This window comes from Myotis myotis, unplaced genomic scaffold (genome assembly GCF_014108235.1).
Source record: "Myotis myotis isolate mMyoMyo1 unplaced genomic scaffold, mMyoMyo1.p scaffold_m19_p_4, whole genome shotgun sequence".
Lineage (NCBI taxonomy): Eukaryota > Metazoa > Chordata > Mammalia > Chiroptera > Vespertilionidae > Myotis > Myotis myotis.
The window spans coordinates 47,948,795-47,967,934 of NW_023416346.1; the positions used below are offsets into that span (position 1 = coordinate 47,948,795).

At 46.6% G+C, this 19,140-nt stretch overlaps 1 protein-coding gene across 6 annotated transcripts in view; it reads left to right on the plus strand.

The window, feature by feature from the left end:
• Window positions 1-19,140, plus strand: part of AMOT (angiomotin) — a 72,087-nt gene that overhangs the window by 25,438 nt on the left and 27,509 nt on the right. For all 6 annotated transcript variants that reach the window (XM_036305344.1, XM_036305341.1, XM_036305343.1 and 3 more), the window contains 4 exons: window positions 6,666-7,155; window positions 11,220-11,364; window positions 12,223-12,315; window positions 14,968-15,113. In XM_036305344.1, the coding sequence (XP_036161237.1) occupies window positions 6,666-7,155; window positions 11,220-11,364; window positions 12,223-12,315; window positions 14,968-15,113 (874 nt within the window). The remainder of the gene's footprint in view (window positions 1-6,665; window positions 7,156-11,219; window positions 11,365-12,222; window positions 12,316-14,967; window positions 15,114-19,140) is intronic.

The window sequence follows — 19,140 nt, forward strand, 5'->3', positions numbered from 1 at the left end:
TGGCAGAGGGCAGGCCTAATCCCTAGGTGCAGCCCCTGGTCGGGCTCAGAGCAGGGCCGATTGGGGAGTTGGGGCACCGCCCCATCATGCACAGAACAGGGCAGATTGGGAGGTTGTGATGCCACCCTCAGTCACGCTCAGGGTAGGGCCATTGGGGGTTTGGGGCACCGTCTCCTGTCACACTCAAGGCAGGGTCGACGGGGAGGTTGCGGAGCCACCCCGTCACGCACAGAGCAGGGCCCATCAGGGGGTTGGGGCACCGCCCTCTATCACCCACAGAGCAGGGCCGATCAGGGGGTTGGGGTGCCGCGACTCTCACACTCAGGGCAGGGCCGATGGGGAGGTTATGGCTCTACCCCGTCACACACAGAGCAGAGCCCGTTGGGGGGGGGGTGTTGGGGAGCTCCCCCCTATCAGGCACAGAGCAGGGCTGCTCAGGGGGTTGGGGCCCCACCCCCTGTCACACACAGAGCTGCAGGGTGATCAGGGGGTTTGGGCACTGCCCCCTGTCACGCTGATCCCGGTGCCGGGAGGCATATTACCCTTTTACTATATAGGGTAGAGGCCTGGTGCATGGGTGGGGACAGCTGGTTTGCCCTGAAGGGTGTCCTGGATCAGGGTGGGGGTCCCCACTGGGGTGCCTGGCCAGTCTGGGTGAGGGGCTGAGGGCTGTTTTCAGGCTGGGAGTGACTGAAGTTCCCAACAGCTCCTTTTTTTCTTTCTTTTTTTTTTTTTTTTTATTCTGGGCCAGCTTTACCTTGAGGCTTGGCTCCAGCTCTTAGGCCTCCGTGGCTGAAAGTAGGTTTCTGGCCGTTGCTTACAATGTTGCGAATCTGCTGGCTGAAGCCCGGCGGTATTTGTTACAATGTTTCTTAAACTGCCTGCTCAGAGGCCTGCAGCCGCAGGCAGGGAACGTTGGTTTCCTCCAACAATCCTCTGTCACTGAGGCAAGCAAGCCTCATGTTAGTTTCAAGCTGCCTGGCTGCCGGCCGCCATCTTGGCTGACAGTTAATTTGCATATCTCGCTGATTAGCCAATGAAAAGGGTAGCGGTCGTACGCCAATTACCATGTTTCTCTTTTATTAGTGTAGATAGACATATATATATATACACACACACACACATATCTATATATATAAAACCCTAATATGCAAATAGACTAAATGGCAGAACAACCAAACAACTGAACAACCAGTCACTATGATGTGCGCTGACCACCAGGGGGCGCATGCAGAACATGGCGGGCGTCGGCTGTGGTGGGATGGTGGAGCAGGTGAGCACAGGCACCAGACCAAGGTGGGGCGCTGGTCGCTTTCATTGGAGAAAGCCTCTGGTGGTTACTGAAAATTCTTTGCTTCTGTGCACTGCAGTCCTGCCTGGTGCTTGCACCTGCTGCTGGCGCTGGCCCTGATCACTCTGCGCCATCAGCAGGTGCGAGCAGCAGCTGCCGGCCCCAATCGCCCCTCAGGGCCTCTCCACCTCCACCTGCTCCTGAAGGGCGATTGTGGCCGACAGCCACCTCTCGCACCTGCTGTTGGTGACGGCCCCACTTGCACCCGCTGCCGGTGCTGGAGCTGCTGCTCATACCCGCTGCTGGCGCCAGCTCCACTCGCTCCCACAGCTGGCAACAGAGCTGCCACTTGCACCCGCTGCTGGCGGCTGGCACCCGTCCCGATTGCTTGGCGTCGTCAGCGGGTGTGCATGATGACTGCTAGCCCTGTTCGCCCCTGAGGGCTTCTCCACCTCCCCCTGTTCCTGAGGGGCGATCGGGGCAGCAGCCACCGCTCGCACCCATTGATGGCTCCAGCCCCACTCACACCCACTGTTGGAGCTGGCCCCAATCGTTCTGTGCTGTCAGCAGGTGTGAGTGGGGCCAGTGCTATCAGTGTGGGAGGGGCAGTGGGGGGAGTGGGGCTGCTGGAAGACAGGGGACTGGGGGCTGTGGTGGGAGGGGCCAGGCAGGGGTGCAGAGGATGGGCCAGCACCCGCCCTTGGGCCAACCACAGCCTTGCGGCCCACAGTTCCTTTCAAGGTGCACGAATTTGTGCACTGGGCCCCTAGTATATTATATCATCTTATACATATGCATATACACATATACACATATGCACATATATACTTGTAAACAGCTCCCAGGCCTTTGATTGGAGGAGTGCTTTGAGCTCTTGGAAAGAAAGGTCATGTGAAGGTAGTAACTTTCTAGTTGTAATCAGGAGAACCATGTAAATTCTTCTATCCACAAATAGTTCTCATGCCCTCTTCAATATTTAGTAATTGTTTATAGTGACATATGTATGAAGTTGGAAGAATATGGGTACACCAGAGGCTTAGATGGGGCTGAGAGACAGAAACTAGGGAGCAGGTTTGAGGGCTCTGGCAAACATCCAGGTAATTGGGTGTCCATGAGCAAGTGGTAGGAATGATTTTGTAGCAGTAAAAATCCCTAATAGTGAGGATCTCTTGTCGAGTTATATAAATGAACAATAATGATAACTGGAGTGTGTGTGGGAGAGATGTGCTTTAGCATTTGGAATACCAGTTAAAAGTTAATTGCTCCTGGTGATTTGTCCCAGTTCCACCATGAATTGCATGCAATTCAGTGCAAAGATTAAATGAATATCCAATAAGTAAAATCACTAACAGGGTCAACCTATCTCTCTGGGAGGTAGATAAGAGACTCTTGTAATTCCCATTGAGCTCCAAAATGAGAAGAGTCCAGTATTTTTGTAATTAAATTGCAACCTCAGGAAGGAAACAGGCTCTTGTAGATAAAGTAACTTGAGCGATGTTATACAGCTAGTAAGCAGTAGAAAAGGTCTCTAAATTCTGTTGGGATCCAAATCCCATGCTCTTAGCCATCTGTTTTCCCTGGATTGAGAAATATCAATTGTAAGGCAAGCATCCACAGAATGTGGGAGCATATGAGATGCATTGGGCATGGGCTTGGGGTGGGGTGTATAAGCTTTTGTGTGTATATTGATAGATGTTCTTCCTTGTGGTGATGATGATGGAAATGATCCATTCACATATTCTGATTGTTTCTCTTAATGGCCAGTAGTCCAGTTTTAGATATAAAAATGAGAGAACCACATTGAACAATGTACCAAAGTTCTCTTCCTGGAACTTTCTGTAAGCAATAGACTACGAATCTGAACATCAGCATGAGGAAATCAATATATTATGGTATTGGATAGAGCCTGGAAATGGGAATTGGGAAACAAGGGTACTACCCTGATACCACCATAACTCACTCTGTAATATTTGGCATTTTGCTTCCTCTTTCTGGACCTCATTTTCCCCCTCTGTCCATTGACAGAGTTGGACTAAATTATTTCATTGAGGCCTTTCCAGTCCTTACATTTTGTGATTCAGTACATCAAAAATCAGTACAATAGTGTTGCCTATAATCCCCTTGAGGCCATAGTATTATTACTATCTACAAATAGAGTTAGATCCTACTAACTATAGGAACTAACTCTAAATGCTAACTAATAAGTATCAGTTCGTTTTTTTAATAAATCTTTATTCAGATTATTACAGTTGTTCTTCTTCCCCCCCCCATAGCTCCCCTTCACCCGGTTCCCACCCCACCCCATGCCCTTACACCCCCCTCATTGTCCTCGTCCATAGGTGTAAGATTTTTGTCCAACCTCTTCCTGTACAGCCCCTTTCCCCCCGAGAATTGTCAGTCCACTCACTTTCTGTGCCCCTGATTCTATTATATTCACCAGTTTATTCTGTTCTTTAGATTTTTTATTCACTTGATTTTTAGATTCACTTGTTGATAGATATGTATTTGTTGTCACTTTGTTGTTTATAATTTTTATCTTTTATCTTTTTCTTCCTCTTCTTAGAGAATACCCTTCAGCATGTCATATAATACTGGTTTGGTGTTGATGAACTCCTTTAGCCTTTTCTTGTCTGTGAAGCTCTCTATCTGACCTTCAATTCTGAATGATAGCTTTGTTGGGTAGAGTAATCATGGTGGTAGGTTCTTGCTATTCATCACTTTGTATATTTCTTGCCACTCCCTTCTGGCCTGCAAAGTTTCTGTTGAGAAATCAGCTGACAGTTGTATGGGTACTCCCTTGTAGGTAACTAACTGTTTTTCTCTTGCTGTTTTTAAGATTCTCTCTTTGTCTTTTGCTCTTGGCATTTTAATTATGATGTGTCTTGGTGTGGTCCTCTTTGGATTCCTTTTGTTTGGGGTTCTCTGCACTTCCTGGACTTGTAAGTCTATTTCTTTCACCAGGTGGGGGAAGTTTTCTGTCATTATTTCTTCAAATAGGTTTTCAGTATCTTGCTCTCTCTCTTCTTCCGGCACCCCCATAATTCGGATGTTGGTATGCTTGAAGTTGTCCCAGAGACTCCTTACACTATCTTCATATTTTTGGATTCTTTTTTCTTTTTGCTTTTCCTGTTGGGTGTTTTTTGCTTCTTCATATTTCAAATCTTTGACTTGATTCTTGGGATCCTCTCATCTGCTGTTAGATCTCTGTATATATATTTTTTATATATTTTTATTGATTTTTTTACAGAGAGGAAGGGAGAGGTATAGAGAGTTAGAAACATCAATGAGAGAGAAACATCGATCAGTTGCCTCTGCACACCCCCTACTGGGGATGTGCCCACAACCAAGGTACATGCCCTTGACTGAAATCAAACCTGGGACCCTTCAGTCTACAGACCCACGCTCTATCCACTGAGCCAAACCAGTTAGGGCTGGATCTCTGTATATTATTCTTTATTTCAGTCAGTGTATGCTTAATTTCTGATTGCTCCTTTTTCATATCCTTGAGGGTCTCACTAAATTTCTCAGAGGTTTCTAGAAGATTCTTGAGTAACCTTACAACCGTGATTTTGAACTCTATATCCAGTAGTTTGCTATCATCCATTTCTTTCATTTGTGACTTATTTCTTTGTCTCCGCATTTTGGCTACTTCCCTATGTTTTTTTCTATGTACTGGGTAGTTGCTAAGTCTCCTTGAGTTGATAGAGTGGCCTTGTGTGGTTGGTGTCCTATAGGGCCCATGGTTCAGTCTCTCCAGTCACCAGAGGTGGATGCTCTTGGTGCACTCCTTTGTGGGATGTTTGTACAGTCTTGTTGTAGTTAACCCTTAATTGCTGTTGGTATCACTGGGAGGAATTGACCTCCAGGCCAAATGGCTGTGGTGACCAGCTATGTCTACACTGGAAGATCTGTTGTGCGGGCGACACCCTTATGGGCAGGACTTGCTTCAGTAGGGCTTTGGTGCTCACTGAGTCTGCCCCTTGAGTGTGTCTCTTATGGATGTGAAGAGTTGTAATTCATTATCATCTCCAAGGAGGTGCAAGGTCAGCCACTGTCTGGGGCTGCTCAGCAGGAGCTACAGAGACACCTGCAGATTCCTCCTCTTTGTATGGGGTTTGGAAGTGCCCAGAGGAGGCCCAGCTGTGAAGCAAGGTCACTGCTGCCAGGTAGTGGGCCTTCTTTTGGAATCTCTGGGGCTTTCTGACCCAGCTGCAGTTTGTTTTAGGTGAAAGGACAGGCCATTCATATGCAAAAGCCCATAAGCACAGCATGGGTGGGGTTGTAAATTGGGTGGGGCGGGGTCCCTTGGAATCACCAGGGCAGAGCAGACAGCAATGGCTTCCCTGAACCGGAGAAGTCCCTGGTTCTCTGCATCCAGTGCACCCGTGCAGGAACAATGAATGCAGGAACAATGAATGCAGGCTGCGAACACCTCTAAGAGTAAGCCGCCCTCAGTTCCTGTCCCAATGCCAGACTGTCCAGTTTCTCCCCGTATATGTCTGGGTCCCCCAGAGTCTCGCCTGTAACTGGAATTCAGAGCAAGCGGGAGCTTGTATCTCCCTCCCAGTTTAAAAAACAGCACATCTAGGTGCCAGCACTTTCCGAGTCTCTGCACCTCTTACCAGTCTCAATGCACTTTCTTCACCTCTCTAGTTGTAGAATTTCCACTCAGCCAGCTTTCCTGTGGTTCTGGGTGGTAGTTGTTCTGCTGTTTAGTTGTAATTTTGATGTGGTTGTGAGAGGCCGCAAATATAGGTGATTACCTATGCCACCATCTTGGTTTCTCCCTCAGTCAGTTATTAATAACTGTAATCAATAACAATTATTTGGTATCTCTAAAAAGTATCTACTTATCCTCATTTTTGTGAATATATGTATTAGTATCAAGAGAGTTGCAGATAGCAAGATGAGGGATGTTTTTGACTGCTGTTCACTATTTCCTTTTGGGCAAGTGGAACATATTTTCTAAATTTGACTCTTTACGTGTGCTGGACCACATATAGAATGTCAGAAAAGGTTTAGTTTAAAATGAGGCGAAAAATTAACTTGAAGAAGACTCATTTAAAATGCTCCTACTTTGGCTAAGTGTATAGGCATACATCCCTTTAATTTTTCACAAAGCGACCTTTGAGATCATCTGGTTCAATCCTCAATCTATGGGATGCCGTCTCTGTCTGTCAGGCAGTCATAGAAGGTCAGACTAGAAAGGACTGTGGAGGTCTTTGCAGAGACTCCATAGTCTAATACTGCCTGCTTCTCAGGTTGCAGCTGTCCTGGGGGGGACTGAAAGCCTCCTCATGTCACTTTCTTGTGCCCTTCTCCCCCAGTGCCTTCAGAAAGAGCTTAACCTTAATATACCCTCCATGTTTTACAGGCCAACACAGGACATCTCATTGCCGTTGTCGACCAGGAACTCTCAACTTCACAGCCCTACTTCTTCCCTCACATCTGGGGGTTCCTTGTCCTTGCTGCAGTCTCCACCATCCACTAGATTATCTCCTGCTCAACATCCATTGGTCCCAAACCAAGGAGACCACTCGGCTCACCTACCTAGGCAGCAGCAACATTTCCTTCCTAATCAGTCTCACCAGAGTGATCTTTACCGTCTCACCCAGCCTGGCCTGAGTCAGCAGCAGCAGCAACACCACCACCACCATCACCAGCAGCAGCAGCCACAGCCAGGAGAAGCCTATTCAGCTATGCCTAGGGCTCAGCAGTCTTCTGCTTCTTATCATCCAATGCCGGCAGACCCTTTTGCCATTGTTTCCAGAGCCCAGCAGATGGTTGAGATCCTCTCAGATGAGAACCGGAACTTGCGGCAGGAGTTGGAAGGATGCTACGAGAAGGTGGCAAGACTGCAGAAGGTGAGGCCCCAGTATTGGGATATTAGAGTCTCCTTTAGATCTTATATGTTTAATATCGATGTAAAAGTCTCCATTTGTGGTAGCCTGCATCACTTATGTGCAGGTCTTAAGGATTCTTATATCTTTATTTTTGGTAATCCTCACCTGAGAATATTTTTCCATTGATCTTTTAGAGAGAGTGGAAGAGAGAGGGAAAGACAGAGAGAAACATCGGTGTGAGAGAAACACATTGATTGGTTGCCTCCTGCAGGAGCCCTGTTCAAGGCCTGGGCCGGGAGGAGCCTGCAACCAAAGTACGTGCCCTTGACTGAAATCGAACCTGGGACCCTTTGGTCCACAAACTGACTAGGGTAAGGATTCTTATATCTGAAGGTTAGATATAGATGAAACTTTGGGAAAAGCCTCTACCTTTCTTTCTAGGAGAAGTAACATTTTATATTTATGCGAGGAGGAAGTTTTCCTAGACACCATAGCCTTAAGAAAACTTGATTGATTGTTTTAGAATCCCAATAGGCAGAGAAACTTCTTCATAAAGTCAAGAACACTGGTGATGTCTGCGTATGAAGAACCTACCAGCATAAAGACTTTTTGTCTTGATTATAGTTAATACTGAAGTTGAATCCTAAGTATAAAATCATAGTTTCTAGAAAAATCTCACCACTGAAGTTAGATCCTGCCCTGCCTTGTTCTGGAAAGGGCTTAGAGCACTTTTCCAAGTGGAAGTTCCCATGGTAACTCTTTTTCAACACCCGCTTCCTTATCCTCTTTTTTCCTTTGGTCCTTCCCTGCAGCTCACATTCAACATCTGCTCTTTCTCTCTCTGGTGTGTGTGGAAGAGTGCTGGAGGGGCTTAGCACCACAGCTGGGTGACAGGTGACAGCCCTAGGCTGAAGAAGTAGAAAAAGGAATGTATGTCCCCAGTTCACATTCTTTCCTGGGCCCCTCCTGTCTCCTGCAGCTGGGACTTGAGCTCTTGAGTGCTCTAAGCTAGGAACATTAGCTCTTGGCTTCCAGTGGCTGTTGGTGAATAGGGTTATGCCTTTGGCAGCCGCTTTGCAGCTTTTGTCATTGTAGAGCTCCTGTGGTTTGATCTCCCGACAATGCAAACTGTTTAGGGAGGTGAGGGTGAAGGTGGGGGAGGGAAGGGACGTTGCCTGGTATTGTTCAACTCTGTCCTTAGGAGACACCCGCAAGTGGAAATTTCAGGGGCCTGAATCAAGCTGAGAATTTTTAAACACCAAATCTGGGTCTTAAAGGAGAGAGGAAGACTTACTGTCAGCTAAGTATTTTTATGTAGTAAAAACATTTCCCCCCAATGTTCCCAAATCAGGATGGGTGTTGTTGGGGTCAAGTGAGAACTTTTTCTCCCTGACTTTGCCCCCAATTTTAAAATTTCCCCGTTCATTCATTGAACAATACCCCCACTCCCACCCCATCACATTGGTTCACTAAATGGATCATATTCACACCCTAGAGGCAGACTGGCACAGTTTGGCTGATTAGGTTTAACAGTTGATGCCCTTCCCCAAACTCTCTATTCAGGGTGGCCCCAGCCACATCTTTGATGTAGTAACTGAAGGGTAGACCCAGATCTTCTGTAGTCCCTCTTCACCTATGGATTCATGTTGATTTTTTTTGAGGGGGAGGTGGGTGGAAGGAAGAGGGGCAGAATAGGATTTGTGGTGTTTGTTCCCAAGTAGGGTAAGGTTGCCTCAACTGAGTGTACTTGACACACCTTGAGTGTTGGGGGAAGCGAAGCCAACCCAGTGCTGCAGTGGATGAGAAGCACAGGTGAGGTAGAAGAGGAAAAGGAAAGTGAGGAGAAGGAGGTGTAGATACCAGCTGGTCTAGAACGAATAAGGAGGCCCAAGGTTTCTGAGGGGTATAAGTAGATAGAATAAGTCTGGAAACTCACCACCACCCGCCCTCTCCCCAGCCGCCACCGTTGCGTAGATCAGACTAGTGGATATGCCCTCCTGTGACTTCTTTTCCTGGAAGGTTCTGTTTACAGACGTACAACTTGCCCTTTTGGAGGGTACAGTATCTATACAGGGGGGCAGGGAAAGGATTGGTGCAAGATCTTGAAATAGTACTCTGAACAACTTGAGTAGAGGGACTGCCTTCCAGGTGTGGCATTCTGTGGAGAACTGGAAAGCTTTGTTAAGGCTGCCCAGAGCAGACCAACACCAAGCTGCTCTTTCAAATGGAAATGTTTATTTTCTCTACTCAGCACTTGAATTTCACGCAGAAGCTTTATCAGGCCCAAGCCTTGCAGATCATGTCTCTAAATGCCATTCACCAGTTTTTCCCTTCTGTGCTGTTATCTTGGTGCCATCTGCAAGGAGAAAAACATTCTCAAGTCTGCTCTTTTCTGTGGTGTAAGCCTCATTTGTTTGCAGGAAGTCCTGCATCAGGCATAATTTTGGAGCTGGGGCAGGTGGAATCCGATTTGTTTGGTAACCACACCTTTCCCCCAGGCTTTCAGCCTGAGATTTCTCCCCATAAAGCACCCTGAGCTTTGTTAAGGAGGATAGTGGAAAACTGAGAGGGAATGTAGAACGGTTGCAAGAATCACATTTATTTTGAAAATTGCTTAATACACCATGGGGCTTATTTGTCTTATTCAAATTATATGCAAATAGTCCTGTGGTTATTATATGTGCAATGAAGCTATACTGGTTACAGAAAGACTTTGGAGTCTAATTTCTTATTTTCTTGCTGTTCAGGCTGATTCAGGGCAAAACTCTTTCTCTTTGATGTTTTGTGTTGTTGTTTTTTCCATTTTACAAGATTTGCCAGAGTGTCATAAAACACAACTCTGATTATGAATTTCTGTTAAAAAATCTGTACTGGTTTCCCACTGACTATGGGATAAAGTCCAAATGCCTGACATTAAAGCCCTTTTATGATCTGACTCCAGTCTATCTTTGCAGCCAGATCTCATCAGCTTCCCTCTGTGTACCCCACAGTGTCCAGCCAAATAGAACTACTGGTCACTCTGGGAATGCATTCACAAACTCAGAATAGAATACCCTTCCACTCACCTATGCTCATTGAAATCTGATCCAGCTTTTAGGATCTAACTCTAAATGCCACCTCCTCCCTGAAATTGTCCTCCTCTCCCCTCATCCCCAACCAGGAATAACCTCTTCCTTCCTTACACTTAATAGGACTACTCTTACTGTCTCTTTTTTTCTCTATATTCTTTTACTTGGTTAGCTAAAAAGCTTCTTGAGGCCAATGATAATATCCTCACTCATTTTTAGATACCCCATAGTCCCTTATTTGGCCGTTGGTAAGTATTTGCTAAATTGAACGGAACTACTGCATGAGTCTGAGGCTTAGAGTTTTTACAGTTTGCTTCTGCCACTACTGTCACGTTCGGAAAGGCAATTTCGCTCTTCTCTCTGCTAAAATGGGCACAGGTGTCCTTGTGAAGGCAGATATCAAGCCGAATCGAAATACTAGTAAACACGTGAAAGCCCTTTGAGCACCCTCGAGCAGTGGTTCTCAACCTTGGCTGCACATTAGAATCACCTGGGAATCTTTTTAAAATTCTGATTTCTGGGCCTCATCCTCTGGAAATTCTGTTTCTTTGTTACTAATGTTGTGGCCCCACCCCATAACAAAGAAACAGAATTTCCGGAGGATGAGGCCCAGAAATCAGGATTTTAAAAAGATTCCCAGGTGATTCTAATGTGCAGCCAAGGTTGAGAACCACTGCTCTATAGTAACATTACCTACATACTATATACATTATTATTTTCAGATTTAAAAAATTCTTAATTAAGATATGGTAATCATTTTATATTGTTAAATTTATTCTCTCCTACTACCTTCTCTGAAGACAGACACTGTATTTTTTTTTTTTTAACCTGTGGAATTGTCCTGAGCCAGTGAGATAATTGTCCTTCTGGGAAACTTTCCTAATCTGTGTTATGCCTCCTGGACATCAATAAAGCTCTGGGGGAAGCTGTCATTAAGGATTTGCATGTATGTTTTCAGACCATCTTTCCATTGAGCTCCAATCTTCCCCACTATCTTTTCTTTGGTTTTGTTTTCAGGTGGAGACAGAAATCCAGCGTGTCTCAGAGGCATATGAGAACCTTGTGAAGTCATCCTCCAAAAGAGAAGCCTTGGAGAAAGCCATGAGAAACAAGCTTGAGGGGGAGATTCGAAGGATGCATGACTTTAACAGGGATCTGAGAGGTGAGGGAATCACTTCTGAAGCATCAGAGGAGATGTAGAAGGGAAGGGCTATGGAGCACATGTTGAGGCTCTTAGGTTAGTTCAGTCCACTGATAGGATTAATAAATTGCAGGGCATATTTTTTGTGACTACAATAGTACTTGGTCCCAAGATTGCATAATCAAAGTGGGATGAGCTGATATATTAATCAGTTGGTACCTATCCTGGGAGTCCTGGACTCACCCAGCTCGCCCCCACAATTGGTGCTGTTTCTCTTCCTTTATAGGTTTTGCAGAGGCCAAGTCTTTTGGCAGAGCAAGCTTGAAATAGTGATATCCTCCATTGTTTCTAGGACTGACTCCTTATATTTTTACCTTAACATGATAATATTAAAGATGGTGAGAAATAACCATCAACACTTTCAACACTTTCGCAATTGATGACCTTGGCGATGTTGTTTTCTGTCTTTGGATTTAGGTTATCTTATCAGTAAAATGAGGGACCTGAACTAGATGCTGCTTATGGTCCCTTCCAGTTTTGACAGGACAGGGTTTTAAAGACTTTATAATAACTCTGATGCTTTTTCTTTAGGTGAATGAAAGATATATATTCAGGGATAGATTCCTTTGTTGAAATGTAGAATTCTGCACTTAGGTTTTGTCAGCGTGGACCAAAAGTGTTAAGTACTCAACTCCTCTTTCCCTGCGATGTTCTAGTTTTGTTTGGGGATCTACACTTACAAACGTATGTCTGTGTCACCCATTTTTGTGTAACAAGAAGAAGCCGGCTTGTTTGCTCAAGTTCAGTATTGAGAGAGCCAACAGCATGTGCATGGAAGTTTGTGTATGGGGCTCTGTTGATTGTGTCCGAATTCCACAGAGCGTCTGGAGACTGCCAACAAACAGCTTGCGGAGAAAGAATACGAGGGGACAGAGGATACCAGAAAAACCATCTCTCAGCTCTTTGCAAAAAGTAAGTCTGAAAGCTTTAGCAGCAGATAATAATGTGCGGATGGGAATGAGGTGTGGGAAAGGGCACACAGTTCTATTTAGCCTTGAAAAGTCAGGGCAGAGTGGATGTCATCTAGGAAGTATTTTTTCCTGTTCAAGCATGAAGTTAGGAGAATTTGTGTGTGTGTGTGTGTGTGTGTGTGTGTGTGTGTGTGTGTGTGTTTTTCCTAGGCCAAGAAGGCTGCTTGCCATAACATTTAGTGATATGCACATGGCTCCTTCTGTATAAAACCAGAAAAGTCCCTTGAAGTCCCTGCATTTGTCGTGGCTATCTGAAAAGAACCTTAGTGACCATAGGGTCTTTTAATATTGATGGGATTTGTTGTTGAAGGCTCCATGTGCTGGTGGAGATGGGATTAGCTTGCAGGATTGATGATTAGTGTTTGCAAAACCACCTGCTCCTGGGGGTCCCTTAGTTAAAACACCTTATATTGTCACATCATCATCATACCTTGGTGGATTACAAGGGTAGCTAGAGGGGGACCATTGCTATGGCCTGAACTAGTGACTCTGACTACAGAGATGGAGGGTATGGGGGAGGGCAGAGCTATGTCTTCCTTAAAATAGTGTTTCCTTTGTCTGGAAATACTCCCAAGACCAGGACAATGAATTAATCCTCTTCTTTATCGGTCCCCAATGGACTCCACCCAGCAAGACAATGCCTTATTCTTTCCAATTGCCACAATAAAACCAGCAACAAAAACTACACAGTGGATTGAGTCCATAGGGAGAATGAGTTCGGGGGAAACATGAACTACCCCCACTTCTGCAGATGTCCTTAGTGGGTGTCCCTACCCCCAGCCTCCCTCAGTATGGCTCCCAGCTGGAGTAGTGCTTGGTGGGACTTGTCAGGCCTCATCTTTGCTGGGCCTGCACATGACCCTTTCAAGTCATTCCATGCAGCTTCCAGTCAGCTTTTACAAGTGTGTTTGATCTCCTCTTGCAATACCCCCCTCCCTTAATGGTTGCTCCATTGTGCTCTGGCTTCAGAACTGGGAATTTTTCTTCATCATTTCCCTGAATCTGCTGTTCCTTTGTCAGTATGTCTTGAAGTAAGGAATGTGGTTTTTCTGGTGTCATCAGTGCCTACTGTAAATCATTTTGAGGTTGCTTTCCCAGTGTCACGTTTACTCTAGAAGCTAGTTCACTGGTGGACAGGGTGGCAGCCTCCCAGGAAAAAACAAAACAGAAAAATGTATGGTTTCTTGCCCTGGTTCTGCTAGTTGGCACTCCTCTCTATGTGGAGTTGGTATTTCAGGTGTCCTAGTAGTTCCGTTACTGATTTAGAATATGTGATGATTTAGCAGATTAAACTGTACTAACAGCAGAGTGAAAGACTGTTAAATGGTTCTAGAAGGGAAAAGTGGACTCCATGTTATAGGCAGGGAAGAGGGCATGACTTGTGGCCCTTTAATTTCTTTTGCCTTTGGACTTTGCTTTTGGTTGGAACTGTGGCAGGAGCCAAGAAAGCCCTCTTGAAAAGCCTCCCTGGAGAATGTGCTCAAACTACTGTAGGGGCCAAACCAACTGGACCCTGGGCTAAGGCAGCCTGTTTCGCTAGAAAGAGTTTAGAACAACTTGACCTTAATTATGATCTCCATTACTTATGTTACCAATTGTGGGACTTTGTGCAAGTTACTAACTCCTCTGAGTCTCATATGCAAAATGGAGAAGAGGAGAATAATGCCTGCCTAATATGGTTGTTCTGAGGATAAAGTTTGTGTAATATAGGTATACAATAAGTACTCAACAAATATTCATTTCTTTTCAAGGTGCACATGAATAGATATGTAAAGTCAGAATAGGAAGGAAGGTGAGGCTGCCCTATTAAAGTTTCTCCTACCAACTTAAGTATTAAGGTCTCGAGAGGAAGAGTACTCTACCTCCAAATGAGAATCAGAACTGCTCATTTGAGCTGGTACGAAGTCTGTCCTAGTTAGAAGGGGAAAGACCTAGAAAGGCATGGAGAATAACCAGATGTGTCACTGTCATCTGTAGATACAATGCAATTATAGATTGATCTCAGTTAAAAAATAATGTTAATACAGGGTGGGATTTGAGTTTTTTGTGCATTTTGTGAAATATAATTTTTAGATTGATTAAATATACTTTCATGAGGCAACAATGGGGAAAATGAGGGGGGGAGCTGCTTCTTTTTTTTAACCAATGCAAGACCATTTGAAAATATAAAATTGAGGAGACAAGCCTACTTATTCTTCTGATGTGTGTGTGTGTGTGTGTTCTTCTTTGTGTAATACTTTTCATAACAACTTTTGTTTCTACTTTCTCATTGCTTCTGCTCAACAGCCACTGTTAAGTGACTGTTCTTTTTTTTCCCCATTTTCTTTTTTTTTTATTATTAGTTAAGGTATTACAAATGTGTCCACTTCCCCCCCCATTAACCCCCAACTTCCCCCCCACACACAAATGACTGTTCTTAATTTACACTGCAAGTTAGTGGTAGAGCCAGTGATAGAGTCTGGATCTATCTGGTTCATTTATCTGTGTGCTAGAACACTGCAATGTTTAGTAATGGGTATGATTGACAGTTATTCTCAGGTAAGGTTTTGAGCCAGCTTCAGAATGGTAGTGTTGACATTTCATGTACTTATAGATAAGGAGAGCATGCGGGAGAAGGAGAAGCTGGAAACCGAGCTGGCCACTGCCCGTTCTACCAACGAGGACCAAAGAAGACACATTGAAATCCGAGACCAGGCCCTGAGCAATGCCCAGGCCAAGGTGGTAAAGCTGGAGGAAGAGGTATGTGTAGTTTCCTCAGATAGCCAAGGTGGAGGAACTGGAAGATCAAGGGCACTGGGGGTCCCCATTTTGGTGAACTGGCAGTTGTACAGTCCTCCAACAGAAAGGTCCCACCTGCTACTTCTAGTTATAGCTGTGCTGATTTGTGTGGCTTTTGATTTCTCTTCTCTGCAAGTTCTTTCCTTTTGCTCCAGAATGGAAAACCACCAAAGTCAAGGAGCAGTTTCCATTTGCTCATTCATATAGTAAGCTAACACCTTCCAACCAAGTTCTTACTATGCACCTAGCCCTGCCTTAGGCTTGTGACTTGTAACAATAATTTTATTTTATTACTAGGGGCCCGGTGCACGAAATTCGTGCACTGGGTGTGTGTGTGTGGGGGTGTCCCTCAGCCCAGCCTGCCCCCTCTCACATACTGGGAGCCCTCAGGCGTTGACCCCCATCACCCTCCAATCGCAGGATCGGCCCCTTGCCCAGGCCTGACGCCTCTGCCAGAGGTGTCAGGCCTGGGCAGGGGACCCTCATTTCCCCCCATCACTAGTTCTGCCCCCAGCCCAGGCCTGATGCCTCTGGCCCAGGCGTCAGGCCTGGGCAGGGGACCCCCAGACCCCTCCGATTGCTGGCTCTGCCCCTGGCCCAGGCCTGATGCCTCTGGCCCAGGATTCAGGCCTGGGCAGGGGGCCCCCCTCTCCCCCCCATCACCGGCTCCACCCTTGCCCAGGCCTGATGCCTCGGCCAGAGGGGTCGACCCCCATCACCCTCCGATCGCCTGATCGGCCCCTTGCCCAGGCCTGACGCCTCCACCAGAGGTGTCAGGCTTGGACAGGGGACCCCCATCTCCCCCCATCACTGGCTCTGACCCCCGCCCAGGCCTGATGCCTCTGGCCCAGGAATCATGCCTGGGCAGGGGACCCCCATCTCCCTCTGATCGCTTGCTCCACCCCCCCACCCAAGCCTGATGCCTCTGACCCATGCTTCAGGCCTGGTCAAGGGGACCATCATATTCCCCCAGTCCCCGCCTCCGCCCCCCACCCAGGCCTGATGCCTCTGGCCCAGGCATGAGGCCTGGGCAGGGGACCCCCAGCCCCCTCCGATTGCTGGCTCCGCCCCCTGCCCAGGCCTGATGCCTCGGCCAGAGGAGTTGAACCTCGCCGGTTGAGGGCTTGAGTGTGGTCTGACACCGCAGCTGCCCCGCCGGCCCATGTCCGGGTCTGCCAGCGGGATCGGGTCCGGGCGACCGCTGGCACTCACGCCCCCAATTAGGGGCATGACTGCGGGCAGACGCTGCAGCCGCCCTGCCTGCCCGCTTCTGGGTCTGCCAGCGGGATCGGGTCCGGGCTACCGCCGGCACTCATGCCCCCAACCGGCTCTCGTGGGTTGGCGGCATGAGTGCGGGCGGACACCACAGCTGCCCCACTGGCCCGCGTCCGGGTCTGCCGGCGGGATCGGATCCGGGTTGGGGGCGTGAGTGCAGGCGGATGCCACAGCCGCCCCGCCGGCCCACGTCTGGGTCTGCTGGCGGGATCGGGTCTAGGGCGACTGCTGGCACTCACACCCCCAACCCGCTCTCGGATGGCGCTGTACCATCCTGCCTGCAATATGCAAATTAGCTGCCATCTTTGTTGGCGGTTAACTGCCATCTTAGTTGGCAGTTAATTTGCATATCTCGCTGATTAGCCAATGAAAAGGGTATCGGTCGTACACCAATTACCATTTTTCTCTTTTATTAGTGTAGATTATTTTACTACTGACCTGGTGCATGAAATTTGTGCACATTAAAAGGGAATTAATTAGAGGAAATTTTTTTTTTTAAATATATTTTATTGATTTTTTACAGAGAGGAAGGGAGAGAGATAGAGAGTTAGAAACATCGATGAGAGAGAAACATCGATCAGCTGCCTCTGCACATCTCCTACTGGGGATATGCCCGCAACCCAGGTACATGCCCTTAACCGAAATCGAACCTGGGACCTTTCAGTCCGCAGGCCGACGCTCTATCCACTGAGCCAAACCGGTTTCGGCGAGGAAATATTTTTAATATTGCTATTTGCCCTTTCTCTATAATAGAAGTGTCAGAGATGAAAGAAAATTAGTAAAATGTATATGAAAATCTTCCTCTTGTCAAAGTCTGGGGCATGCCCAGGAACCAGAATCAAGTCTTTGCCCACCCACGTGTGCCTCAAAATTGTGCGAGACCCAGACCCAGCCGGCCCCACCCCCGTCAAGCCTTGCCGGGTGGGGGGCGCTGCCTGAGGTCTCCTGGTCCGGGGCAGGGGGCGTGGCCTGAGCTCCCCTGTCAAGCCCCACCAGGCGGGGGGTGCAGCCTCAGGTCCCCTGCCCCTGCCCAGTGCCATGCAGCCTCAGGTCCCTGCTGATTGCTCATTAAGGCTCATTTCGGGAACTCAGCCTCTGCTGTGGGCGCAGCCATCTTGTGTTATGGAATTCCTGCCTCCACTGTGGGCACAGCCAGTTTTGTTATGGTATGACAGTCAATTTGCATATTCCCTCTTTACTAGATAGGATAATTTATATATCTATAAATCATATATATAAGTAATATATATGTATATATATATATATATATCATATATAATCTATAATAATAAAGGCATAATATGCTAATTAGTCCAGATGTCCTTCCGGATGTCCTTCCAGATGAAGCTGGGGCTGTGAGGGAAGCCTGGGTCCCGGGTGCTGGAGGGAAGCTGGTGCTGGCAGCTGGGGGAAGGAAGGCCTACTCTTGCACAAATTTCGTGCATTGGGCCTCTAGGAGATATATATGAATTCCTGCCCTTACAGTGCTTTATTTTGGAAGAGTTAGAAAACGATTTCAAATAATTTAAAGTACTCCTAGAATCTTGAAATCAGAATGGTTCTTGTCTCCCCAAGCTTAGTGGGATGTTTGTCCCCTCAGGTAAAAAATGAATCTTAATGGATCTGCTGCTTGTAATTGGACTTATTATGCAGATTTATTTTAGGATGAAAACAATCTGGGGTGTTTCCAACAGGATAAGACCCAGGGACAGTTTACATTTTATGGCGGGCCAAAAGTTGTGTCCTTGCTCTTACTGGCCAGGTTCTGGAATGTAGGTATGTAGTGGGGTGAAGTTGTCAGTTATTTGTGTGCAAGGATGGAGCCTTCCATTGACAAATGCAAGGGCCCCCCCCAAACTACTAAGCATATGATTAATATGTATCTGATTAGTCTTCATCTAGATGTTACTAGATCTCCACACTAAGCTGTGTTTCTGTGAAATAGAGGGAACTTTGCTGCTGGTTTGTCGTTAATTATCTTGGATGTCAGTTGTCATTGTATTGGAGTACAGTGGGGCCTTGACTTACGAGTTTAATTCGTTCTGTGATGGAGCTCGTAACTCAAATTACTCGTATGTCAAATCAAAAAGTGAACGAGTGAGACACGTGATGCTGGGCTGATGTTGTGGCGTTCACTGTGACGTTCGCTGCGCCAACTAGTGGTGGGGTATCTGAAGCTGGCTTGTAACCTGAATTTTAGCTCGCAACTCAAAGCAAAAAATCGGCAGAGAGATGGCTCGTATCTCAAAAAACTCGTTAGTCAGGACACTCGTAAGTCAAGGCCCCACTGTACTACTAACTCTTAGATGTTTTGCACTTGTGGGAGTTGGTATGTTCCAGCAAAAATTGGTGCTAAAGTACAACTTTGTAAAGAAAATTTCACTTCTCACTGACTTATCTATTCTAAAATTAAATTGTTTTTTAAAAATATATTTTTATTGATTTCAGAGAGAGGGAGGGAGAGAGAAACTTCAATGATGAGAGAGAATCATTGATTGGCTGCCTTCTGCATGCCCCGCCCCCCCCCCCCCCCCCCCCCCGGGATCAAGCCCACAACCCCGGGCATATGCTCTGACTGGGAATTGAACCGTAAACCCCTGATTCATAAGTCGATGCCCAACCACTGAGCAACACTGATCAGGCTAAAATTAAATTGTTTTAAGAGAAAAAGTAGCCTCCATTAAAATTAGCTGAAAGCTTTATAAACTTGAAA